The 26,774-nt window shown below is 35.1% G+C and overlaps 2 protein-coding genes across 2 annotated transcripts; one reads left to right on the top strand and one right to left on the bottom strand.

Moving 5' to 3' along the window:
- The first annotated feature begins 2,804 nt into the window (after window positions 1–2,804).
- On the top strand, window positions 2,805–7,564 carry LOC109240526 (serine carboxypeptidase-like 31). Its single transcript, XM_019407181.1, has 10 exons — window positions 2,805–3,157; window positions 3,911–4,018; window positions 4,112–4,207; window positions 4,484–4,576; window positions 4,674–4,756; window positions 4,849–5,133; window positions 5,267–5,388; window positions 5,511–5,606; window positions 5,792–5,897; window positions 7,194–7,564. The coding sequence occupies exons 1-10, from the start codon at window positions 2,854–2,856 to the stop codon at window positions 7,341–7,343; spliced, it is 1,443 nt and encodes a 480-aa protein (XP_019262726.1). The 5' UTR covers window positions 2,805–2,853; the 3' UTR covers window positions 7,344–7,564.
- A 5,518-nt stretch (window positions 7,565–13,082) lies between these two features.
- LOC109240524 (disease resistance-like protein CSA1) lies at window positions 13,083–14,765 on the bottom strand. Its single transcript, XM_019407178.1, has 2 exons — window positions 14,098–14,765; window positions 13,083–13,482 (listed from the first exon to the last, which is right to left on the bottom strand). Exons 1-2 carry the CDS (start codon window positions 14,601–14,603, stop codon window positions 13,356–13,358), a joined length of 633 nt encoding a protein of 210 aa, XP_019262723.1. The 5' UTR covers window positions 14,604–14,765; the 3' UTR covers window positions 13,083–13,355.
- Between the last annotated feature and the right edge of the window lie 12,009 nt (window positions 14,766–26,774).

The following is a 26,774-nucleotide window of genomic DNA, read 5'->3' as shown; positions in this document are numbered from 1 at the left end:
CAGGGATTGCTCAATTTCTATGGTTCTCTGTCTCTTTAGAAGAACTTTAATTAGATGTGAAAGAGAAGGTTGTTCTAACATTATAAGCATAAAGGCTAGTTATACTCCATGGCGGAACCGGGATTTTTGCTCAGAGGTATCAAAATATTAAAAAAGTAAACACACAGCGAAGTCAGGGATGTCATATATCCATTGAAAATGTTACCAAGTCACACCGTGTAATTTTATCGACAATGGGTGTCAGTTGACACCCCTTTAGATAAGGTGCTCCGCCACACTTATACAAACCACGGATAAATATTGAAACCGTAGATCTCCATGCCAAAATAATTAGCACTGATTCTCTATCAGTGCAATTTAATTAATTATAATAAGTTCTCAATTTAATCGGTATAAATAGTTACATATTGTTATTATAGGTCAATTTTATACTTAATTAATGTCCTAATGTGTCAGTGTTGAGCTCTACTACCTTTGAATAGGTCGTCAATTTAGGAAACGCAACTAACCACAGTGAAAATCTTTTCTCAGCAGCATATACTCGGTGCGTCAAAAGAACTTTCTAATTAAGATAAAGAGAACTTATATTTCATTAGTTTCATTGCAGGCTAAATATATTTCCAGTGAATTAGGCAAATGATACATAAATGAAAGTTTCCAAATAAACCATCATAATACCAAAAGGATTTAGTAAGATAAGAATTTAGGGATCAATCAAATTAGAGCTACTAGATGGAAAAGATCATGGCAAAGGCATATACTTGCTTTTATCATGATTACCACTATATAGAGAGGACTAGCAAAAACTAATCAAACATAAAGTGGTGGCCTAATAGGTAGAAATTTTACTTGTAAATATTGTTCAACCAAATAAAGTTGGAATCCAACTCATTATTCACATCCAATTAATTAGTTGGTTGTTGCACTCATCTTTTTTCATTCTCTGGTGTTCATATCAAAGAGTCACAACGCACAAGGTTCGCCACAAAACGACTATTGTTTCTTCTCTTTGATGATGAGATTCCCAAAAGCTGCTCAACCTTTTTCTGTATGCCAAACACCACCAATTTTCAGAATATAATGCTAAAATGCCTTTCCACTTGTCATTCTATTAGCATGTAAGCTGACATGCAAGAACATTGTGAACATGCCCAAAACAAAAATTCAACTTATACTACACATCAACAATGTTAAAGAAGTTCTAATTTAAACTGTATCTCAATTTGTTGTTATAGATAAGTAATTTGTTTGTTTAGTTACGAATTCCATTTTATTGGATGACTACTTGTAGTTAGTTATCTCTCTAGTCTACATCACATCTCATGGGGTGTCATTCTTTCTTCGAACCATGCATGAATACATAATATTTCATGCATCGTGCTGTCCTTTTAGCCGTGTGCTTTCAGCATTTCTTATCATACTTAATACTTTTAGTGACATCATCACAGTAACATTGACGCTAAAATTGGTAGTACTCCCTCTGTTCCCGTTTATGTGAACCTATTTCCTTTTTGGTCCGTTCCAAAAAGAATGAACCCTTTCTAAATTTGATAACAATTTAGCTTAAAGCTACAACTCTACCCTTAATGAGAAGCTTTTATAACCACACAAATACTCTGGGCCCCATTTGAACTTGTTTAGGACCACAAATTCCAAAAGTTTTCATTTTTTTTTTAAATTTCGTGCCCAGTCAAACAAGTTCACATAAATTGGAACAGATGGAGTATTAGATACGGATAAGAGGGGATGACGTAGTGTTCTAATGTTAGGGCCATGATCAATCTAGGATTTGACAAGAGTCTATTTGTGGGTGCTGGTATAAAGTGGCAAATCACTAGCAAACCCCTCCTCCAAGCAGGCCACATAATTGGTTAATTCACCCGAAATCTAATTTAATAAATCTAGCTAGCTAGTTATTGCTTCAGTTGCTGTTCCTATTCACATGTCATATATGATATATTGTTCGAATTAATTATGCCAAGTGCCAACATGTCATTGGCCAGTCGACACCTTTTTATTATTTTATAGATCACTACTTCGACCGAGTTCTTTCGGTTTCCCCCTATTTTATTATGTGTATTAAAAAGTTCGTTGAATATATATATATATAAAAATTATTTAATCAAAATCCAGTAAGTTGTCAAGAGAACCTATCAAAATGTGTTCTATTCCCTTCCCTCTTGTGACCTTATCTGTTTCTCAAGTGTTTCCATGTTATGCAATCCTTTTAAAGAAATATTTACCATTTGTAATTTACTTTTAACTCAAAAGATCTAAAGCTTGGTAACTTACGCAAATGAGCGCGGATGACTCTTGTCCTAGCCATTTTTTTTTTTTTTTTTTTTTGTGGTAGAAAAGCGTTAAAGTAATATTAGTAAATACTAATATTATCATGACAAAATGAATGTCCTTGCAGCTTAATTGTTCATGCCTCCTGTGTTGCAATTGAATTGACGCTATTGAGGCAGACAAATTAGGAACTATTTTGTATTATACCGAGTGTTAGAGCCAAGTTATAGTAACACTTTTGGACATTTGCTCACGTGATTAGTGATCCAACAACCCACACATTAAAATGGAGACTCCACTAATCACCCTTTTTCATGCAAAGGAATTAAGCTCTAGAAAAACCTGCCTAAAAATCTAAGTCAGATGCCATACGCTTGAGATTAATTTCTAATTTGAAACATAAGTTTGGTACGTTTGGGTTTCTAAAATTCACACCTTATAGATAATGGGTTTGTTCATAAAGTGCTTTGCCACAACTATAAATAGATAGGTGCGTCGTCGTGTACTTGCACTCTTAACTTACTCTCTTGTCTCCAGATTGGTGTCTTATTTAGCTCAATCCAAATGGATATCGTATCAAAGATTATGTTTTCCAAATATTCTCTGCTTATTATTATTTCCTTATTTATTTTGGAGCCATTAGAAGTTGTTGGACGTTCTTATCAATTGTTCAATAACAAAAAGTCTGATTCTTCATTGGGCAGTCAGGATCTTGTCACTGATTTGCCAGGACAACCTAGTGTAAACTTCAGACATTATGCTGGACATGTGACAGTAAATGAGAACAATGGAAGAGCACTCTTCTACTGGTTCTATGAATGCTCAATTGCACCTGAGGACAAACCTTTAGTGCTTTGGCTTAATGGAGGTAAGACAAATTAAATTAAATAAATTGATAACCTACATCATTTGCAGTCTGCTATAGTGGATAGAGTACTTAAATATATGAACTTTTGGTTTCTTTAAGATGGTTTCTCGGACATGCCAACTTTGCATGGTAACACCTATCTACTAAAGAAGATGTTATGGTATCTAAAAAAGTATATCTTAAGCATACGTTTTATCTACTATTGAATTTGAACCAATGAATCTCTCGAGCACAGGTTATGGTTGGACCTCAATGAGAAAATAAAATTTTGGAAATCCCATAAAGATTATGACCTGGATCAGATCGATCCTTTTTGTAGGCTCGTAACTTCGGGAGAAGAGGTGTTTATCAAAAACACAAATCTCCGCAAAGTCGTAAGACCATGCATTGAGTTGAGAAATGGATATTTGATGGTAACCAAATCTTTTGACCACTCTCAACATATTCAAGCTTGGTATACGAGATAAATAAATTGTCTTTGACTGAAAAGAAGTTTGGAAAAGAAGAGAAGAGATTTGTTATCAATGTCTTTATACTCATTGCCTTTAGAAAGTCCACTATTCAGACAATATTTGGGAGTAGCTTTATCGATTGTCACTAAAATATAGATATCCAACAAAAGCGTTCACATTTGAACCAATAAATATAGCATTGACATTAAGGAGATATGACCCTTTTTTTTTCTTTCTTTCATTTCATATTAGTAAATTATTATATTTGGTCTTTTCTGATATGAGCTGCACGATGTTTCAGGTCCAGGATGCTCTTCAGTGGGATATGGAGCAACTCAAGAGATAGGGCCTTTTCTTGTGGACTCTGATGGTTTTGGCCTAACACTTAATCCTTATTCATGGAACAAAGGTTTGATCTTTATTATACTATCCTATAAACTATTTCACATGCATGCATTTCTGCTTGAAATCATTTTCAATAATCTAAATTATAATGAAGCAGAAGCAAACTTGTTGTTCTTGGAATCTCCAATTGGTGTTGGCTTTTCTTACTCAAATACAAGTGGTGATTATCATAACATTGGAGATGATTTCACAGGTGAGATTCATGATTCATTTGCCATGCCTTCCCATTACTCCTTTTCTCAACAATATCTGTCATCTTTCAAAATGATATCTCTATTTTTTCAGAAATATCTTCTGTGATATTGATATTTTGTCTTAATTACTAATTTTCAGTTATCTGTCATCTTCCATAAGTGTATGCTCATTTATTTATTCCTCAAGAAATATCTTGCATGATGTTGATATTTTGTCATATTTCTAATTTTAATTCGTCCTTTTTCATCTAACATTTTCTGGACTATTTTACCAGCCAATGACACGTACACTTTTCTGCACAACTGGTTTCTCAAGTTCCCATCATATAGAAAACGGGCCTTTTATATTGCTGGAGAGAGTTATGCAGGTAATTTTTATATATATATCTTCTACCAGCTGAGACAACTAACATAACTGTAAAAAATTTCTGCACCTGCTTATATTTTTCATGGTTCTATTGGCAGGAAAATATGTACCTGAGTTGGCTGAAGTCATTGTTGACAAGAACAAAGACTCTTCCCTTTTCATTGATCTAAAAGGAATCCTGGTATATATATATATATATATATATGGTCCTTCTACACCTATTTTCAGTTGATAAATGAATTTAACTTAATAAAAATGCTGTTATATGTGCAGCTGGGTAACCCTGAAACTTGTGATGCAGAGGACTGGAAGGGTCTAGTGGATTATGCTTGGAGTCATGCTGTCATATCTGATGAAACTCACAAAACTATTTCAGATTCCTGTGATTTTAACAGTGATGACACGTGGAGCAATCAGACTTGTAGTCAGGCTGTAGATGAAGTGCTTAAACAGTACAAGGAGATTGATATCTACAGCCTCTACACTTCAGTCTGCATAAGAGATACTGCTAGTTCACAACAGCAAACTCAAGTCTTATTTGATAGCAAGTCCAAGATGGTAACTCAATATTTAATTGCATGAATTTGTCTATTTTACACAGTATTTAACCTCTACGATATTAGTGTATATAAATCTTTACACTATCAAGTCATCTAACGATAAACTACTGATCGATGCATGTTGTAATTAGATGCCGAGGATAATGGGAGGATATGACCCCTGTCTTGATGATTATACTGCCTCTTATTACAACAGACCTGATGTTCAAAAGGCTCTCCACGTTCACCATCTCAAGAACTGGAGCATCTGCAAGTAATGAAACTTTATTTTTAATTTAAATTCTTTGTTTTTTTAAAAGTTTTCCTAGTCCAAACATGAGTTGGAAGTCTAAAACAGAAAAAATAATTAAGAAATTTTCCTACTTGAATGTTCAGTATGTCGATCTTCGGTAATTGGTCAGACTCAATGGAATCAGTTCTTCCTATATATCACAAACTCATCGATGCTGGCCTTAAAATTTGGGTCTACAGGTATGGTATTATTCCTTAATATAATTGTAGTAGTATCATTTTTCTAATACGTTATTGGGACATGACCAAGTTTGGTGCTCCTTTATATTCTACTGCCTCTTAAGCTATATTGTGTGGCTTCATTTATAATGTTTAATTTAATAATATTGTGCTCTAATACATCATCATCCTTTTTGTCGGTTCAGCGGAGACACTGATGGAAGAGTTCCTGTATTATCCACAAGATATAGCTTAAGCGCTCTAGGTTTGCCCATTACAAGAAAATGGAGACCTTGGTACCATCAGAAACAGGTAAATATAGCTACCTCATGCTTTAATAATCATAAGCAGGGTGCCAAACGAGCGGGTCGGGTCGGATATGAGCAGGTTGAAAATAGATAATTTAAAAAGTGGAAAAATTATCTGACCTGACTCATATTTAATACGGATAAAAAACGGGTTACCCGATGGATAATATGGATATTCATATTATTCATGGCTTCTTGAATGTGATCACTTTTGGAAAAATTGTTAGTCCCTCAAACTTAAGGAACCCCTAATTTGAGGCTTTACAAATGTCAAAGTTAAACCCATTAGTTATTCATTGGTTATCCACAGTGGCAGATCCAGGATTTTAGGTTCGTGGGTGCTTAACTTTTTTTGACGTAAACCATGATATTAATATTATAGACGGCGTGAATATGTGATGGATATGGAAGGATTCGTTGTTTCTCTAAAGAAAATTTTCTTTTTCTTTTTGTGCTATAATTAATTAGATAAAGTAAGAAAATAAAAGCAAAAAAAAAAAAGATAAAACAATGTGAGAAGCAAAAGAATAAAAGTAGTATTGGCTCAAAAAAGTGCGGTTATCAAAGGATTCGTCGAAAGAAAATTTTCCTTTTCTTATGTGCTATAATTAATTAGATAAAGTAAGAAAAGAAAAGCAAAAAAAAAAAAAAAGAAGATAAAACAAAGTCAGAAGCAAAAGAATAAAAGTAGTATTGGCTGAGGAAAAACTAACGAGTGAGATTCGATTCAGAAGCAAAAGAATAAAACTAGTATTGGCTGAGGAAAAAATAACGAGTGAGATTAGATCCCACACCTTTTGGCTGTGACAGATCTCCAGCACTCATCATAAACCAAAGCACCCACCAGGCTCTTCATCACTTGGGTGCTTGGTGTTTTATTATATTCTTTTTCTTAAATTCTCTATATAACTATACATATTTCGAGTCGAGGTTAATGGGTGCTCGAGCACCCAATTTTTGTATGTAATAATCTGCCCTTGGTTATTCATCCGGTTACCTATTTTCTAAGTGGATAATATGGTACTTATCCATATTCAACCCGTTTTTAAAAATTTCATTATCCAACCCATTTTCTAGTGGATAATATGGGTGGATAGCTATTTTCTTTTAACCATTTTGCCACCTCTAATCATAAGGAATACAGAAGCGGATGCTAAGCTGACTCTATAATTTTATTCGGCTTAAATTATGTATACATATACAACAAAAGAAACTTAAAATATATGTATATAATTAAATGATGTTAATTCTGATTCTAAATTTTGGATTCGCATATATATATATTTGGTTTTTGGATTAGGTTGGTGGATGGGTTCAAGAGTACAAGGGGTTGACATTTGCTACATTTAGAGGAGCAGGGCATGCCGTTCCAACTTTCAAACCTAGTGAATCACTTGCATTCTTCACTTCATTCCTTAATGGACAATCTCTTCCTTTCCAGAGAATCTAAAGGGCCTTCTTCTGACTTTATTGATGAGACTTTTGCTCTAAGGCACTATATACATCTTTTTTGTCTTTATGTTTTACCCCTTCAAATGGGAGGGGATATTTAAAGCTAGAGGGATTAGCATATAAGCAGTATACCTACGGAGATTTGGTTTTTGAATAATGTAATGGTTTTCACATAACTATATACTATGATATATAAGAGGATATATTTTATGGCTTAAACTCCCTCCTTTATTTCTTCTTCACTTGGCACTATAACTTGTTCACTATCCATCCCTAGGAAAAAAGAAAAAATTAAATGGACAAAAACCAGAATGGGGGATTTGGCAAAGTATTCAATTGTCCTTTTGTTGTAACTATGCATGTTTGCTTTGAGCTGAGGTTCTATCAGAAACACCTCTCTACATGTACAAGGTAAGAGTAAGATTGTGTATCATCTGCCCTCCTCGAACCTCACTCGTTGAATTATATTGGCTATGTTATTATTGTAATGTTGTTAGTGTAACAGTTTTATTTGCATACTGAAGTAAGTTAAAAAAAAAATGTAAGGTTTGCAAGCTAAACTTGCTAGTCCATTGTGGCTTAATTAATTAATTCTTCCTTACTCCTTGTTTAACAACGTAAAAGAGAAGTCTTCAGCTCTCCCCTCCACTGCCCCACCTCCTCGAAAGTCTTGTTGGACTAGTTCTCGCAATGGTCTTTCATTTAATGGGCTTTTCATTGAGATCTGACGCGTTAAAATATCATGGTATAGCCAGTTTTCACACTGGTCAATGAAAAATAGCCAGCGTTTATCAAGTCAATGAAAAATAGCCACTATTTTGCTACAACAGGGACCGGTCCAGTATAATATACGGGAGTTCTGGTGCATTTGTGTACGAACTCCAGCATATTATGCTGGACCGGTATACTTTGCTAACTACTGTAAAATTTGCGGGAGACTGGAGCACCAGTGCTCCAAACTCCAGTATATTATACTGGACAATTATACTTGCTGGAACTCCCGTAAAATTTGCGGGAGTTCAAGCATACTTATGCTGGGACTCCCGTAAAATTTGCGGGCGTATTTTTCCGGATTTTGAACAGTGTTTTCGCTCAGATTTAAAGTGGCTAAATTTCGATGACTTTTGAAACTTGGCTATTTTTCAACGACCAGTGGTAAATCTGGCTATTTTTGAATTTCTCCCATACGACGCCCGTTATATTTGATCCATTAATTAAGGGAGAATGACACAATTACCCACAAAAATAAAACTATTTACCTTTGTCTATCCATTTGTTTTTCTATCCATAAACTAATTAGATTTCTTACCCATAGTAGTTTTTGTGGAGAACTTTTTCTTATTCTCTAATTCTTTTTTATTTCTATGCTTCTTTTCTTTTCTTTTTTCTTTTCTCCTTTTCTTTTTTCTCGTTTTCTTCTTATTTTTTTCTTTTTTCCTTTTCTAATTTTATTTAACTTCTTTTTGTATATTCTTTTTCTCTTCATAATCTAATTTCATTTACTGTTTTCACTATTTTTTATTATTCTTTTTTTTATATTATTATTAAAGAAAAATCAAATTGTGTACCAATTAAATGTAGCCAATATAACCAAAAAATATTAACTAACATATGATACCAGTATAGTATATAGTTATACCAACACGGTATACAATGTACGCAAAGAGTTAAAAAAATTTAATTCAATTATTAAAATGAAATAATATCAGTTGTTAATAAAAATTTTACAAAATTCTAAAAGGATCTAATTGTAAGAGTATACCGTTACATTATATAGCATACTATAATATTATTTCTTTTGGCATTTTCAACTTTCCCCTCACGCTGAGTAAAAGCTTAAAGCAAATTAAAAGGGAGAAGGCAAGTAAATTTTACGGGTAATAAGTATACTAATATAGTATATTGTATACTATTACAGCATATTGTTACAGTATATTGCATATTATTGAGTATACTATAACAATATATTGTATACTATAATAGTATACTGTTGCAGTATAACTATATACTCCTACAGTATATTATATACTCTAGCGGTATACTGTTAGGTAACTGTGTTGTTCTTCAATTATTACAATATACCGTTGCAGTACATTAACTGAGCCAAATCCTTGAAACAAGTAAGCAGAGCAAAAATATGAGCCAAGAGGTCAAAGGGCAGTCTATCAATTGGCGTTTCCTGATCGTCTACTTCTTCAACCTCCTTTCACTTCATGGAACCAAATTAAAAGAAAATCGCAAAAATAACAAAGGGCTTCAAAATTCAACACACACAAAAGAGAAAAATTCAAGAAGAAGAAAGTAGGAGTCGAAGTTGCGTAAGCTGTGGAACAGAAAAATAATAAAAATCTAACAAGTAGGAGAGAGAAAGAAGAAGATGAAAATAAAGTGTGGTCATCTTTTCGTCGTGTCATTCACACTTTGAATCAAATGCGAAGGCAAATAGCTGTGGGCCGGGTAAATAGTCTTGGTTGCATAGGTAGGAAAAGTAAATAATTTAGGTTTGGATATTTAAGAGTAAATAGTTTGGGCTTAATGGGAATAAAGTGAGATTTTCTCAATTAATGTATGGCCCATGGATCAACTGAAAGCCCAACAAAAGATGCGCAAAAAAGCCTAGTTACTGACTAACCAGGAGAAAGCTTTAAAATATTATTTATCTATTAATATATGGGAAATTTTCATAAAGCACTATCTTTTCGTAGTAATTAGTCATCTATAGATATCATTTGCTATATTACGGATTATAGATACCTTTTATGTGGTTATAAGATGTATTTGATGTATTTAAGCTATTGTATTCATGAATACAGTAGCAAAAATAGGCGTGAATCAGGGAAGTCCAGCTAATCAGTTGTTGTATTCAAGTGTATTCGACTGTATTCATGGAGTGAAACATGGGATTACAACTGGACAGATTATTGTATTCGACTGTATTCGGCTGTATTCAAGGCGTGAAATAGGGGATTACACTATTTTTAAAACGGAAAGTGAATCAACTAACATAATAGACTCCTAATATAACTCAGCAAACTCAATTATAACACAGAAAATTTGTATTTTCAGTTATAAAAAAGATTTTCAACCAAAAAATACCCCAAAAACACAGCAATCTTCAGAGAAATTATATAATACATCTGAATACATAAATTATATTAATTAAAAAAACTTATGAATACATTCATGGCATATAGCGAGATAGTGAATACGATGAAATACATAGAATACAGCGGAATACATTGAAATACAATGGAAAAAAAGACAGAGAATATAATAAAATACATGAAATACAACGAGATACATTGAATTACAATGGAAAAAAAAGACAATGAATACAATGAAAATCATGAAAAAAATAGCGTAATACGTTGAAATTACATTGAAATATATTAACAGAAATGCTCTTCTTCATCACGAAAGAAAGAAATCGTCATTTAGTGGATCTCCGAAACCGAATCCTCTTTCCACGACCGCCATCTCCTCGTTGGACTTAAAATTATGCGCAATATTCCTATGTTGAAGTTGATGAAAATCTCGAAAATTTTGAGTACTACTCAAACGATCAGAATCTTGAACTTCTTGTTTGCACCATAGCCTTTAGTATGCTCTCTAGTATGCTTTTTATTGCTGCAATGTCATAAGCTGCCGGCAACTCCTCTACTCCAGAAGAAGACAAAGCAAAAAGAATGAAAAAAAGTTGATTAGCTATAAAGGGAGGGGAAAGTGGGAAGGGATAGAAAGAAAATCGGTGGAAGGAGGAGGAGATCGAAAATTTTAATAGGATGGAGGAAGAGAATGGGATGTATCAAAGTAGAGAGAGAAAGAAAATAGTGTAACTGATTAGCGTATTTAGTGGCTTAGGGCTAGGAGGTAACCAAAATTAAATATTTTGCTATAAACCTTAAAAGGTATCTATAGAATATAATTTTTTTTAAATGGTATTTATTTAAAATAAATAAGGTGTTAACCTTTGCTATAGAAGGTAAAAATTCCTTAATATATCACATTATCACTATTCACCGTTGTTCCTGGGCTTGCCATGCCGAATACTGGCCGAAGCTTAGGTTGAACTTCTACATCATACCCATTAGTACGTTCTTTACCGGAACTCTGCATAAACGCAAATATCTTGTGTATCGGACGGCTTTCTTTTTTTTTTTTTTAGGCTTAAAATTCCATTTGATAGTTAAATACTGAACTTAAAGGCCCGGGGTCAAAGTTAAAAATGCAAATCCCAAATGTTGAATTAACTTAATGACCAAAGAATGCGTAGCAAATGGCACTTAGTAGTAGAAGAAGAGAGTAGTATAGTATTACTCAATGGAACTAAGAAAAGGTTCAAGTTGCAGACTTGCAGTGTAGGCGCAATTACAACTCACTAGTAGAGAAATAATAATTAAAATGACCTACATACAAAGGAAAATAGGGAGTACGTTAAGAAGTGAAATAGAATGAGAGATCCATCTGACAAAATAATTATAAAGGTTAGATGCAGGAAGGAAAACTGCCAGAGTTGTGCAAAGCATGCATTTATTTGAGGTGTTTAAATGTTTAAACACATAATTAAGCTCAAGTGCTTCTTTGTTTCTTTTATTTCTTCCTTGAAGTTCCTTGTTTTAAGAGACGCTTTATTCGACAACTACTTCCTCTGTTTCACTTGTTAGTTATAGTTTGACATGTCTCAAAGTTTAATAAAAATAAAGAACTTTTAAAAAATTTAGTCTTAAATACGTCATAATATTTGTTTGAATATATATATATATATATATATATATATATATATATATATATATATATATATATATATATATATATTTTAAACTTATGGTCTTAGACATATCATAATATTTATATGACTATAAAAGCTTCTCATTAATTAGTAAAAGTATAGGCATGTATAGAAAATAATGTTATACAAAGTGCAACCAAAGAGAGTAGTATGGTACAACAGAAGTCAAAATCATGGTTACTATTTTTACGATACTAGTATGTAGTATATATTTCATTAGACTAATCAGCTGTTTGTCTAATCTTTCTAATTCCCTTGAAAAGATCAAACCAAAAGAAAATCATAAAGCTCAGAGTAAAAGGTTGCTTATTTCGAACTTTGAAAGGAACCTTTTACTCTGAGCTTTGAAAAACAGTCAATTTCTGCACTGTGAAAGGAACTTTTAATTTCAGTTATTCAAATGAATTCTTTTACGAATAGTCTTATTAACTACTCGATATCTGAATGTAATGTTTCAGAAAGTCTAGACTATAGACACTTTATTTCACAGTCTTGCCGTCATCACTATTATTTATGGCAAATGTATTTTTCTGAAACAAACCAAAGTCAATTAAATATATACTATATATTCCCAGAGAAAGTGATATATATATATATATATATATATATATATATATAGAAACTTCAAATGGACCAAGTCACAGGTAGTGGCTAATTTGGGACTCAGCATACCAGGTTGACTGACCAACATTTTCCAAAAAAGGAAAGTAAAGTACTAAGAAGAACAGCATACGACGTGACATGAAATAGAATACCAATTTCTAAAAAGACACGGAATTGAATCTCCAACTGAGTTTTATTTACTTGTCTTCATCTTCTTTAATTGATCTTGTATGTATTCTTATCATTATAAAACAGGAAGAAGAGATATTAAAGTACGTGAAATAGAGAGTATATATATCTTGAATCATCTATGTATTACATTGATTTGATGGACTACATAGACGACAAAAACAACCTGAATTTTTTTTACAATTACATCAATAATTGTCGGAAATCCCAACTTACTCGGCAATAAAAAGTCTGAAACATGACTTACATGACAAAATTATTGAAAATAATGAATAATGAATATTGAATGTGTTAGCTAGGAGCAAGTCCTTTGAGTCTTCCTAAAGGACTTTGGTTAAGAAAAGAATTAAACTAAGGAACAAATGAATAAATGTGAATTTATTAGAGTTGAACTCAGCGATATATAGATCCTCTTTTATTTATCATCGATCAATAGTTGTGTAAAAGTTGTTTTCGACGAATATATATTTTTCTGTGGATCAGCTTCTCTCTTTCTACCTCGTACAAGTTCTTCATTATTGCATCCGAAGCTTTCACCAGAAATTCCGACCAGTCCCTTCACAAAACAACATTACCCAGGTCAGATTATGTATAAATCTTGCTAAACAAATAATCATGCTGATCAAAAAAAAAAAAAAAAAAAACTCAAGCAAGAAAATTAAAAAATAAAATAAAAAATCGTGCTCAAACAAGTAGTAATGATTTAAGAAAGTTTCTAAGTACAAAACCAAACTGTGCCAAAATAGTTATCCTCCTTTCTTATTGGTTATGCCTACGAGTGTCTACTTTGTTTAAATGAAAAAAATGTACGTAGTAATTCCATTTTAATTATTACAAATTGTTGTAATGCTCTAGATAATTTGTTCTCTATTCTGTTTTTCTAGAATAAAAAAATTAAAATATGATGTCACATGTATCTCACTAAAGATTAAACAAATCATATTTTCAAATCTTCTCTTATACGGGGGTGATCAATTGTCCATAAGTAAACTATAATTAAGGGTGTAGCATAGTGGTTAATGAAGTGGACAGAAAAACACGATAGATTGGGGTTCAAATTTTAACGAGACAAAAAAAAATGCTAGGCCACCAGTATTTATGAAATAATCAAAATATGGGCAAACGAAAAAAATATAACGACGAATTTATAAAATGTGGCACGGATACTCACCCTTTTAAAGTATCAAATGTGAGTCCAACGGTGTATTTTGCCTCCTCAAGAGCCAAGTTAAACTTCTCCAAATCCTTATTCGGAAAATTAACATTCAAATCCTTAATAGCAAGTTCCGAAGGTTTTACATCACAAAAAACTGGTATAACTCTCTTCTTTGATTCCATCATCAGAGACAACTCATGCAAGCAAAAATAAGAATCACAATACTGAGGGGAGAAAATAGCCATCCCAATTTTACAATTGCGAATCGCCGGATCGATTTTATCGAACAATTTATCCCCTGGTTTCATGTTCTTACTGTCCAAAAATGGCTGCAGTCCAAGATTATTCTTAATATGCTCATACAACAAGCCTGCTACATTTCTTTTTGTGTCAATTCCTCTGTGGTTTATGAACACGTCGCATGGTGTCCGGTTTTTTGCCGGTTCGATTTGTCGCCTGAGCCGGAGAATTTGATTGCACACATTCTTGGCTGAAGAGGAAGTTATTGCTGAACGTTGCATGGCTCTTTCAAGAAGTTAAAATGACGTTTTGTGTTTTTTCTTGTCAAAAAGATTTTTTTTTTTTTGGGTGTTTTAGTAATTGGTGTTATTATATTTGTAAATTGAATATATGATATGACCTGTTCTCCTGTGCTATTTATAAGGACTGGTGTAAATTTTGAAATGTGCACTTTACATTCTTATGTTTGATTTCTTAGGGTCTTGTCTTGTCTACTTTTCTACTACTAATAAAATTGGACCTCAAGGAAATACTAGTATTTGCTTTGACACTTAGACAAGAAGGACGAAAAGAGTAAAAGCGTTTGAATGTTTTGACTCTCTAGGTTTTATGGAGAGTTTAATCCTTCAAACACGTTTTTAGAGTTATTTTAATAAACCCTTTATACCATTTTTTGAGTTTGAGAATAATAATAAGACCTCTCTTGAATTATTTTAGCTTTCCTTTTCTATGAGATTGCTTCTGTTAAATTATCTGATTTTTGCATTTAGGAATACATTTAGGGAGGATACTGGTCAAAAGTGAGAAATTACCTAATTTTCTAAACATCAGATTGTCTGTAAAACTTTCTTTTCAATTTTAAGTTGAATTCGGATATGACTATTCAATATATGAGCAGCCAATATTTTACCACATTCTTCTTGTTTTACAGTCCACAATTCTTGGTGATTTTGTCTTATAACCGTTATGTTTAATTAGTTCATCAATTGGACATCAAATACCGTTATTTATAGTTACCTACTTTGAAACCTGCTGGAGCTCCTCGATCCTCCAAACTCCCTATGGAATTATTTGCTTCCATATGCTCTCAATGCGGCCATAGGGTCAAGCCACTAACTCCGGATTTTATGCTCCAAAATTTTGGGGGCCTCAATTTTTTTCCTAATTTCTACTTAATGTTTGGTATTTAATTTGGGGCATTGATTAATTCGAATTCGTATCAAATAAAATCCACTAAAGTGAGAATCGTTCCTTAGGATGCTCCAAATACTCCAACCAAATACCTCCGGTTAAAGAAGAGAGATCATATCCATCCTACCACAACTCTTTTCGTGAGGCCCCAAATCTTTTTAAGAAAATATAAGTATTTCAAAGTAGAAAGTTAAATGTTTTATATATATAAAAAAGCTAACATTTATCATTAGAAAATGAGCAATACACATTTAAACTGTATTTTTATTTCTTTTTTGTTTTTTCTCAAATTTTCATCATTGCAACAAGTATATTGAAACATCAAAGATTATTTTAATATAAAGTTATCGATTTCTTGAATCGGGTTCTATTACCTAATATCAATAGTGCCACAAGAGAGATTAAATAGTTTATGCGAAAAAATATTAAAAATTTTATTCTCAAAACGCTAGAAAAATTACTTCAAATATAAATATATAGAATTTTTTTTAGAAAAAAATAAGGCCTTCCATTAAAGTTAGTCTTTAGGCCACCAAACTTATTGAACCGCCCACTACTAGAAATTCGGTAATTACCGACCCAAAAAAGCGACCAACGTTGGCCGGTTTTGGCAAATTACCGACCAAAACTCGTCCAAACACGCTTGGTCACTATTTTGGTGGTCGTTTTAGTATACCGTCCAAGGTTGGTCGCTAATTACTGACCAAGGTTGGACGGCAAGGTAAAAAGGACCAACTGTGCAATTTAAAGCACATACCGACCAACTTTGGTCGATAACACATTTTAATAATTTAATTTTACCGACCAACTTTGGTCGATAACACATTTTAATAATTTAATTTTACCGACCAAATTTGGTCAGTATATTTAAATTACGTTATTTTATTAATTATTAAAATTTAAAAATTAGTGACCAAAGTTGGTCGGTAAAGTAAAATATATATTTTTTTAAAAAAATTAAAATTTAACCATACCGACCAAAGTTGGTCGGTAAAGTTGAAATCTGGGTAATCCTTGTTCATTAACCGACCAACTTTGGTCGGTAACTTTTAATTTTTATTTTTTTTAAAACTTAAGCAACCAAGGTTGGTTGCTAATCAGCAGATTTTTTTTTTAATTAGGAACCGACCAACTTTGGTCGATTTTCTGGGTTTTAATTTTGGCATAAAATGCCTGTTTTGGCCGCTACACCATCTGGCAGCATACCAAAATCCCTAAACAACAACAACAACAACAACACAATTCAATAAATACATTAAAACTAACAAACTAAAGTTCAATAGAACTAAAAAATCCAAAACCAAGTTAAAACTTATTACAACTAGTTCAAAACCGGTTCTATTTGTCTGGTTCAAAGTATATAAAAGTCAAGGAGTGTTTTGTACAACATCATCATCACCGTCTGATGAACTTTCATCTAAAAGATGGTGCCGAGAAGGGTCTTGTGGAGGACGAGAAGAACGACCACGGGGAGGACGGGAGAAACGATCATAGGGAGGACGGGAGGAACGATCACGGGGAGGACGAAAGGAACGCTCTCATTCAAGTCGAGCCTCTGGCGATGACTCACGAGACCGGGGCAACGGAAAAGCTCCAGTAGATAGGAGAGTTCTGATCTGAGCTTGCATGCCAAGGAACTGAGCATCTCTAACCCTTTCTCTTTCCTTGGCCGCTTCTAGCTCGGATGTGAGCTTTGTCACAGTCTCCTGCATAGCGAAGAGGCTCTCCCATCAATTTTCTCGCCTTGCGAGGAAGTCCTTATTCCTTGCATTCCACACTTATAGCGATGAAATTTCTTAGTAGGAAGTCCGTATACCTTCACCCATTTTGGACCGCCAGCAGACTCTATCCATATTCTTTCAGCATCCTTGTCCGAAGGTTGGGTTGGCTCGCCCGATTCACCAGCTGGCTGAGTGCGGATGAATTCCTCCATGTTAGTTTGGTAGCGACCCTATAAGAAAATTTAAATTGAATTAGTATTTCAAAATTTATATAAAAGTAAATTAAAATACTTAAAGAAAAAGTAAAAGCTTACATATACAGTCGAGGCCCGGTCCTCGACCCACTTTTCTTAATCCGTCTCTTTCTTCTTCTTTACAATATGCGTCTCCTTGAATAGCTCATCATGGTTCATTGGACGCCTCAACTTCTTTTCCTGAAAATAAATTAATTTAGTTAATAAAAAGAATAGATATACTTTGAAAATTAAAATAATTTAAGCAATTACATACCAATCTTCTTTTTACTGTCCCTAGGCTGATCGCACCTCCAGTGTGCAATGAGCCTCCCTTCTCAGATGCGCGAGCTTTCATTCCTTTTTCGCTCTTCTCTAAGAACTTTGCGGTAAGCCATTGCCTTTGCAAATCATCCCATAAATTTTGAAGTAACCAGTCAGGCTTCTTGTTCTTCTTTCTAGCTTCGGAGAAAGTATGCGTCAATCGCTTGCGAGCTTTGTGATGGAAATTTGCAGCCACTTCCGCGCTATAGCAGTGTTCCATACACACTTGCTCTGTATTTTAAAAGTTAAATATTATATGAAAATATCATAAATATAAATTATTAAACTGCTTAAAAGAACATTTATACCTTAAATTGATTGAAAATTTGCTCCTTCAGCGAGAATGGGAAATCAGTCCAAGTCGCATAAGGGCCATCATAAAGCTTTCTGATGGCTTTGGTGATTATCCTCGTAGTCTTATTACTCGGGATGAACCTGCAATTTAACAATAAAAACACATTAATATCTTAGTAAAAACTTTACAAAACAATAAACGCAAAAATAACAAATAACTCTTACCCATCACCCTCAGGGACTATGATGATCTTGCCATATCGATCATAATGCACCTCCTCGTCATCATCAGCATCATCGTCCGAATCATGTATATAATAGGCATGTGTGGATGGTGTAGGGGGGGTCAGAGCTACTACCTCGCAAGCGGAGGCCAGAAATAGATGGAGTCGATGATGAAGATGGCTGCGATCCCTGTGACTACGACATAGCTGGATGGACCCCAAGTGGCTGTGATACTGATGGCTGTGACCCGAGTGGCTGTGATCCATGTGGCTATGACATGGATAGATGTGATCCATGCGATGTAGATGGCTGCGATCCACGTGGTTGTGAGGCAGCTGGACTGTATGTCAGACGTATAGTCCTATGGCCCTGTGATGAAAGACCTGGTGTCTGCACGAAGGTGTAGGGCTCGTGGTGCTGTGGCAGCTCAGTATAGCCGTGGGGTGGAGGATAAGACATAGGCATAGGCATCTCTGAAGAGAGTGGAGCAGATAGAGTACTATTTTCTACCCTCCTATTTTCTTCCTAGCCTTTTCTCGACCCCGAGAACCAGTAGGGTCATTGTTACCTTGACCCTTGCCTGCCATCTGCATAATATAATACATATTTAGATTGAAACATATAAGAAACTAGCTGTAAAACGGGTGTTATTTAAAAAACCAACTTTTTAAAGCTCATCGACGTATTGTTCCTCGTCCGAGAATTCTTCGTCATCACTTGTTTGAGCTTCATCAGTTGATTCTTCATCCTCATTTTTTATAATTGTTACTTCATTTATATCAACTTCTTCCAATATGTGTTCAGGATGTTCCAAATCATTTTCTAGTTGATCGTCCACTATTTGGTGAACACTGAAGATATCATTTTGATATGCTACATCTAACACATTCTCGACTTCCACCCTACCTACAGGCTTAGTTTTTATTACAACCCACCAATTGGACTTATTCCGCCGCAATGGATAAGGAGCATAATACACTTGCCTAACATTATGTGCAATTATGAAAGGGTCATAGCGATCATACTCCCTCGTATGATTAACCTCAATTATGCAGTATTAGTTGTGTACTATTGTACCTCTTGTTGGATTTGGGTCAAACCACTTGCATCTAAAGAGTATCAATTTCTTATATGGCCAACTTGTATATTCTAATTCTATTATTTCTTTGAGCACACCATAATAATCAATATCTCCAACTTAGTTGCCATCACCACCTTGATCCCACACCCCGCTGTTTTTGCTATTTTGATTTTTAGAGCAATCCTCTGTATAGAACTTATAACCATTCACTATGTACTTAAACATTGCTGTGACCTCAAGCCCAGGTCCCCAAGATATATCTATCAAAAATTGATTTACACCATTATTTGGATCATTTACCTACATAGTGTTAAAAAAAATTCATAAGTTAGCTACATAGTGTTAGAATATTATCAGGATAAACTTACAAATTGTTTGAACCACGTATCAAATCTCGTATATACAGCATCATGGCCAAATTGACCCACGAAGTGACTATGACACATCAAATATTTTAGTAGTTGCATCGAGATGTAATCACAGTAAATTTTATATTTTGATAACTAATAAATCAATACTTACTTGAGAAATGGTACAACTTCGGGACAATTTAGCAACACATGAAGTGTAGCTGACTTGTACTCCATATCACTCAAACTTCTCTTTCTAACATCCTTAGAACATCGGCCTGGTTGATTGAATATGGACATTGACGGATATAATGGATCATTCACACATTCGACCGTGTGCCTATTGGGTCTATTCCTAGAACATGGCACGTTACTCTCAAAATAATAAGAACAAAAATGAGCAGTTTCCTTTGCAAGATAAGCTTCTCATATAGATCCTTCAATCCTATTCCTCTGCTTAACAAATTGTTTGCATTTGCCAATTTTCCTACACAATGTCATGTTAGCCAAGAACAATCAAATAAAATAGAAAATTACATCAAACTTATAATATAAAGGGATACATCCATCTGCACTGAACAGGCCCACCAAGTCGTGCCTCGTGTACAAGGTGGATTGGAAGGTGTTCCATCACATCAAAAAAACCACATGGAAATATCTTTTCCATCTTACTAGAAGTTACACGAATGTTCTGATCCATCCGGAGTAGGTTTTCTTCCCTTAATGTGGTAGAACACAAGTCTTTGAAAAACAAACTAATCTCTGTGATGGGTTTTCAGATTCTTTCAGGCAAACCACAAAATGCAATAGGCACTAAGGTCTCCATGAAAACATGACAGTCATGACTTTTCAAATGGCTCAACTTCCCTACCTCCATATCTATTTTTTTTCCAAGATTCGACGCATAACCCTCAAGCATCTTCAATTTCGCAACCCAATCACAAATTTGTCGTCTTTCCTCCAAAGTGAATGTGTAACTTGCTTTGGGCTTGAACATCTTACCATTGTTTGCTGTCTGCAAGTATAATTCAGGCCGCCTGCAATATTCTTGTAAGTCCATTCTAGCCTTCGGGTTATCCTTTGTCTTACCTTTAACATCCACCACTGTGTTGAACAAATTGTCAAAATAATTCTTCTCAATATGCATGACATCAAGGTTGTGATGGAGAAAATTATCCTTTCAATAAGGCAACTCCCAAAATATACTCTGTTTCGTCCAATTATGAGTAACACCGTATCCGAGGAATCTATAAGGTGGAGCTTCAGTAACTTTACTGAAGTTCTGGACCCTCTCCCAAATTTCCTCACCTGAAAGTATTGGAGGTGGAGAATCATATTCCATTTTATTCTTTTTAAATGCAATTTTTCATCCTTCTAAACTCATGATCATGAGGCAAGAATTGATGATGACAATCAAACCATGATTGCTTTCGGCCATGTTTCAAAGTGAACGCTTTACTATTTTCCATGCAGTAAGGACAAGCTAGCTTCCCAGCAGTCATCCACCCAGACAACATTCCATACGCAGGAAAAACGTTAATAGTCCACATTAAATTAGCACACAAATTGAAATTCTGCTTGGTTGATATGTCATATGTTTCAACACCATCACACCACAATTGTTTTAGCTCATCAATCAAAGGTTGCAAATCTACATCAATCAAACTTTTCGGATTACGTGGACCGGGGATAATACAATTTAAGAATATATGTGGACTAGTCATGCACAACTCGGGTGGTAGATTATAAGGTGTAAGAAAGACAGGCCAACATGAATATGGTATCGCAGATACAGAAAAAGGCGTGAAGCCATCCGCACACAGGCCTAACCGAATGTTCTTTGGTTCACTAGCAAAATCTAGATATGTCCTATCAAAGTGCTTCGAAGCTTCTCCATCTGAAGGATTACACATAACACCAGGTGGTCTTCTATTTTCAAAGTGCCATCTCATATGAGGAGCAGAACTCATCGATGCATATAACCTCTTTAACCTAGGTATAAGAGGTAAATAAAGCATCGCCTTGATAGCGACCATATTTCCACTGGAAAGCCTCTTCAAACGAGGCTTTTCGCAAAATTTACAACTGTCTAAAGTTGTATCATCTTTATAATATAACATGCAACCATCTTCACAACAATCAATTCTCATTGACGAAAGTCCTAACTTAGAAACCAATCTCTTTGCCTTATAGAAATCACCTGGTAACTTGATATTAGGGTCAACTACTTCACTCATAAGGTCAATGAAAAGTCAATGGCTGCTTGAGAAATATTCCAATCAGATTTTATACTTAGTAATCTGACTGCAACAGACAACTCAAAGTGCGGACTTCCTTTACGTAGTGGACGACTAGCTTCCTCTAACTGTTCGCAAAAACGTTTTGCGTCATCATTAGGAGTTTGTTCAACATTTTCATTGGGCTCACCCCCGAAGTGCATCCCAAAAGCATCCGTAACCATATCATAAATTCTAGAATCACGATTTGTATTCTCCACCGACCTACTACTTTCACCAACAACCATGTTATGAAATATCCCACGGCTACCATCGATCTCTCCATGATTATTCCACACAAAGTAATTCTCTATAAACCCCTTCCTATAAAGATGAAGCTTAACTTCCTCCGGTTTTCAAACTTCATACAGTCGCACCTAACACAAGTGCATCTAATTACTCCTTCACTTTGGTATGGTGGAAGTGACATTGCATGTCTAATAAAGTCATCAACCCCTTCTACAAAATCCTCCCGCAATCCCCGCCGGTTAGGATAATTCCTATTGTACATCCAAGTATGATGTTCCATCTATACAAATAAAACAAGAATATTTATAATTTATTCTACAATTATAAATTAATTAAATCTTTTTTAGTTAATTCAAGATAATTATTTTTTCCTAATTACACCAAAAATTAAATTATATTAAATATAAAGTAAAAGTTCAATTTATATCTTGCGAGTTTAAACCTAAACTAAAAGTTCAATTTATATCCTAAAAATTCAACTCATACCTAAAATGTTCAATTCATATCTTAAAAGTTCAATTCACAAGAACAAAACCTAAAAACTAAAAGTTCAATTTATATCCTACGAGTTTAAACATAAAGTAAAAGTTTAATTTATATCTTACGAGTTTAAACATAAACTAAAAGTTCAATTTATATCCTAAAAGTTCAACTCATACCTAAATGGTTCAATTTATATCCTACAAGTTCAATTCATATCTTAAAAGTTCAATTCACAAGAACAAAACCTAAAAACTAAAAGTTCAATTGATATCCTACGAGTTTAAACATAAAGCAAAAGTTTAATTTATATCTTACGAGTTTAAATATAAACTAAAAGTTCAATTTATATCCTAAAAGTTCAACTCATACCTAAAAGGTTCAATTTACATCCTACAAGTTCAATTCATATCTTAAAAGTTCAATTCACAAGAACAAAACCTAAAAACTAAAAGTTCAATTCATATCCTACGAGTTTAAACATAAAGTAAAAGTTCAATTTATATCTTACGAGTTTAAATATAACCTAAAAGTTCAATTTATATCCTAAAAGTTCAACTCATACCTAAAAGGTTCAATTTACATCCTACAAGTTCAATTCATATCTTAAAAGTTCAATTCACAAGAACAAAACCTAAAAACTAAAAGTTCAATTCATATCCTACGAATTTAAACATAAACTAAAAGTTCAATTTATATCTTACGAGTTTAAGCATAAACTAAAAGTTTAATTTATATCCTAAAAGTTCAACCCATACCCTAAAAGTTTGATTCACAAGAACAAATCCTAAACCCTAGATTCTAACTAAACTATTCAAGACAATACATATGTGACGACCCAGCCAGTCGTCTCATAAGTTACCGCTCCGTTTCCCCCATTTCTGCTTCTTATTGCTTTGTTTATCCGTGTTTTATGATATCGGGTTGGTCGGATTGAATTCGGATTGGTTTTGGTGAAGTTTGAGACACTTAGTCTCTTTTAAGAGGGCTTAAGTTGGAAAAGTCAACCGGATGTTGACCTATGTGTTAGAGGGCTCGGATGTGAGTTTTGATGGTTCGGTTAGCTTCGGGAGGTGATTTGGGACTTAGGAGTGTGATTGGAATGGATTTTGGAGGTTTGGAGAAGATTTAGGCTTGAATTGGCGAAGTTGATATTTTGGCGATTTCCGGTTAGTAGGCGAGATTTTGATATAGGGGTCGGAATGGAATTCCGAGAGTTGCAGTAGCTTCGTTGTGTCATTTGGGATGTGTGTGCAAAATTTCAGGTTATTCGGACGAGGTTTGGTTGGGGTTTTGATCAAAAGCGGAATTCGGAAGATTTTTAGAAACTTAGGCTTGAATCCGATGTGTTTTGGTTGATTTGATGTTGGTTGAAGTGCTTTGATGATTGGAACAAGTTTGAATAAGGTTTTTGGATATGTTGGTGCCTTTGGTTGAGGTCCCGGGGGCCTCGGGTGAGTTTCGGGTGGTCAATCGGACCATTTTGAAGTTCAGAAAGCTGCTGAAGTTTTGTTGTTTCTGGTGTTTTCGCACCTGCGGTTTGGGGACCGCAGGTGTGGCGTTGCATATGCGATGGAATGGCCGCAGATGCGGATTTGAGGGGAGGAGTCAGGAACCGCAGATGCGGTAGAGGGACCGCACCTGCGGAGTCGCAGATGCGGCGAGTGGACCGCAGATGCGGTATTTGGTCCCTTAAGTGATTCCCGCAGAAGCGGAGGGTGGACCGCAAATGTGGTACGCAGAAGTGGGTTTTGGACCGCAGATGCGGGCACCCCTGGGCAGAATGTATATAAGCTTTCCTTCTCGCGATTTTTGAAGGTTTTAACCATTTTTAACTTCGGCTTGAGAGCTTTTGGACGATTTGGAAGGGAGATTTCAAGGGAACCTCGCTAAGGTGAGGATTTTGGACCTAAAAACACATTTCTATGGTAGTATTTCATGGATTAAGGCTGTAATTAAAGGGTTAAAGGGCTAAAATAGGGGACTAGGGCTTGAGTTTAAGAGGCCTTTAAATGAGGATTTGAGGGGTCATTTGGACTCCGATTTTAGTATTCTTAATATGTATGAACTCGTGGGGAGATATGGAATCTATTGGTGTGAAAAATTCTGAATTTCGAGATGTGGGCCCGGGGGTCGGGTTTTGGTAATTTCGGGATTTGTGCCCTTTATTGATTGTTTTCGCTTGGGCTTTGTTCCCTTAGCATATTTTGACGTCCTCGTTCTGATTTTGGATAGATTCGACGCGCGTGGAGGCCGATTCGAGGGGCAAAGGCGGCGTGAGCTAGAGATTTAGCCGGTTCGAGGTGAGTAATGATTGTAAATGATGTTCTGAGTGTTTGAAACCCCGGATTGCACATCATAGTGCTATGTTGAGGTGAGACACACGCTCGTTGACGAGCGTGGGGTCGTACACTATTGGGGATTGTGACTTGGTCCGTCCCGGTTAATGATTTTACCGCGTATTTGACTGGAACTTATTTGCCATCATTATGATTTGGGCTGAATGCCATATTTGGGCTTCGTGCCAACTATTTGAACCTTCGGGGCTTTTTATTGATATTTCCTCACTGTTTTGACTTACTACTTGAACTCAGTCATGTTATTTTCCACTGTTTTACTACTCAGCCACTTTTACTCAGTTTTGAGACTTAAATGATATTTTAAATGATGTTTGGGCTGAGAAACACTGTTTTACTATTGCCTGGGGGGCTTGTGAGGATTTTGACTGAGCAAGGCCGGGGGCCTATGTTGTGAGGAACCACTGATACTGATTTGAGGCCGAGGGCCTGAGATATGTACTCCACGAGGTGGCTTGATTGATATGAGGCCGAGGGCCTAGATTTGATGCCAAGAGATGGCTTGTTATTGCGCATGGGCCGTAAGGGGCCCCTCCAGGAGTCTGCACACCCCGACTGAGCGCGGGTACTCATTGTGTTGTGAGATTGAGCCCGAGGGGCCGGTATTGTTCTGAGATGTTGCCTGAGGGGCGAGCTTTTACTTTTTTACTGTACCTTAATTGTCTGTCAATTACCTGTTCATTGTTGGGAAAAGGATTTTACTTGACTTTTCACTGGTTTTACTGTTTTTAACTGGTTTTACTGCTTCATTATAGAACGCCTTGTGCCTTACGTGTTTTCTTACTTTCAGTCATTATTTACATTTGTTACTCACTGAGTTGGAGTACTCACTTTACTCCCTGCACCCCGTGTGCAGATTCAAGCGTAGCTGGTCCCGCTCCCGAGTGCTGATTCATTCCAGCTCAGGCGGTTCTTCGAGGAGTCTTTAGGTAGCTGTTGGCATTCGCAGCCCAGAGCTCCTCCCTATCTCTTTCCTTGTTATATTCTTAGTTCAATACTACACTCTGTAGTTACAATTGAGTATTCAGTGTTGTTAGATGCTCGTGACTTGTGACACCCCGGTTAGGGCTGTGTTGGGTTATATTTCCGCACTTTATTGATATTATCCGCTACTTAATACTATTAAATCAAGTTTTAGATTGTTTCATGTTGTTTAACTGCTTAAAAAGGTAAATTGGGTTTAGTTGGCTGGCTTGTCTTCACGAGAGGCGTCATCACGACCGGGTTGGGATTTAGGGTCGTGACAACAAAGTTAATAATTCAATTCTAACTAAACTATTCAAGACAATACAAACTTAACCATTAAATTTATACCATATGTAATCAATTCAATTAAAACAAGACCTAAACCCTAGATTTCTATAAAAATACGATGTTAAATAATCAATTGAAATACTAATCAATTGAAACTAATTCATAGCTAATAAACAAAACACTGGATTTATACACAAAAGATATAAATTGTAATTCAAACCTAGAATTTTTAGGAGGTAGAGAAGGAGAGACGCAGCAGCGGCGACGGCGCGCGGCTGTTGGGCGGTGGCGACGTGGGGTGGGGAATGGAATTTGTGTGAGGGAAATAGAGAGGGAGAGGGGAAGGTATTGAGTGGGAGTTTAAGGAATTTTGAGAAGAGAGATATGAAAAAATGGGGGGAATCCCGTATAATTCAG

This window comes from Nicotiana attenuata, unplaced genomic scaffold (assembly GCF_001879085.1).
Source record: "Nicotiana attenuata strain UT unplaced genomic scaffold, NIATTr2, whole genome shotgun sequence".
Classification (NCBI taxonomy): domain Eukaryota; kingdom Viridiplantae; phylum Streptophyta; class Magnoliopsida; order Solanales; family Solanaceae; genus Nicotiana; species Nicotiana attenuata.
Note: the sequence above shows the minus strand (reverse complement) of the source record. Positions and strands in the feature narration are given on the sequence as shown.

Bases quoted from the DNA above. Each gene is read 5' to 3' on its own strand.
- LOC109240524 (XM_019407178.1), bottom strand. From the start codon at position 14,603: ATGCAACGTTCAGCAATAACTTCCTCTTCAGCCAAGAATGTGTGCAAT. The intron at 13,483-14,097 runs GTGAGTATCCGT...TGTTTTGTGAAG, and splicing joins ACATTTGATACTTTAAAAGG to GGACTGGTCGGAATTTCTGG.
- LOC109240526 (XM_019407181.1), top strand. From the start codon at position 2,854: ATGGATATCGTATCAAAGATTATGTTTTCCAAATATTCTCTGCTTATT. The intron at 4,757-4,848 runs GTATATATATAT...TTATATGTGCAG, and splicing joins TTGATCTAAAAGGAATCCTG to CTGGGTAACCCTGAAACTTG. The intron at 5,898-7,193 runs GTAAATATAGCT...TTTTTGGATTAG, and splicing joins CTTGGTACCATCAGAAACAG to GTTGGTGGATGGGTTCAAGA.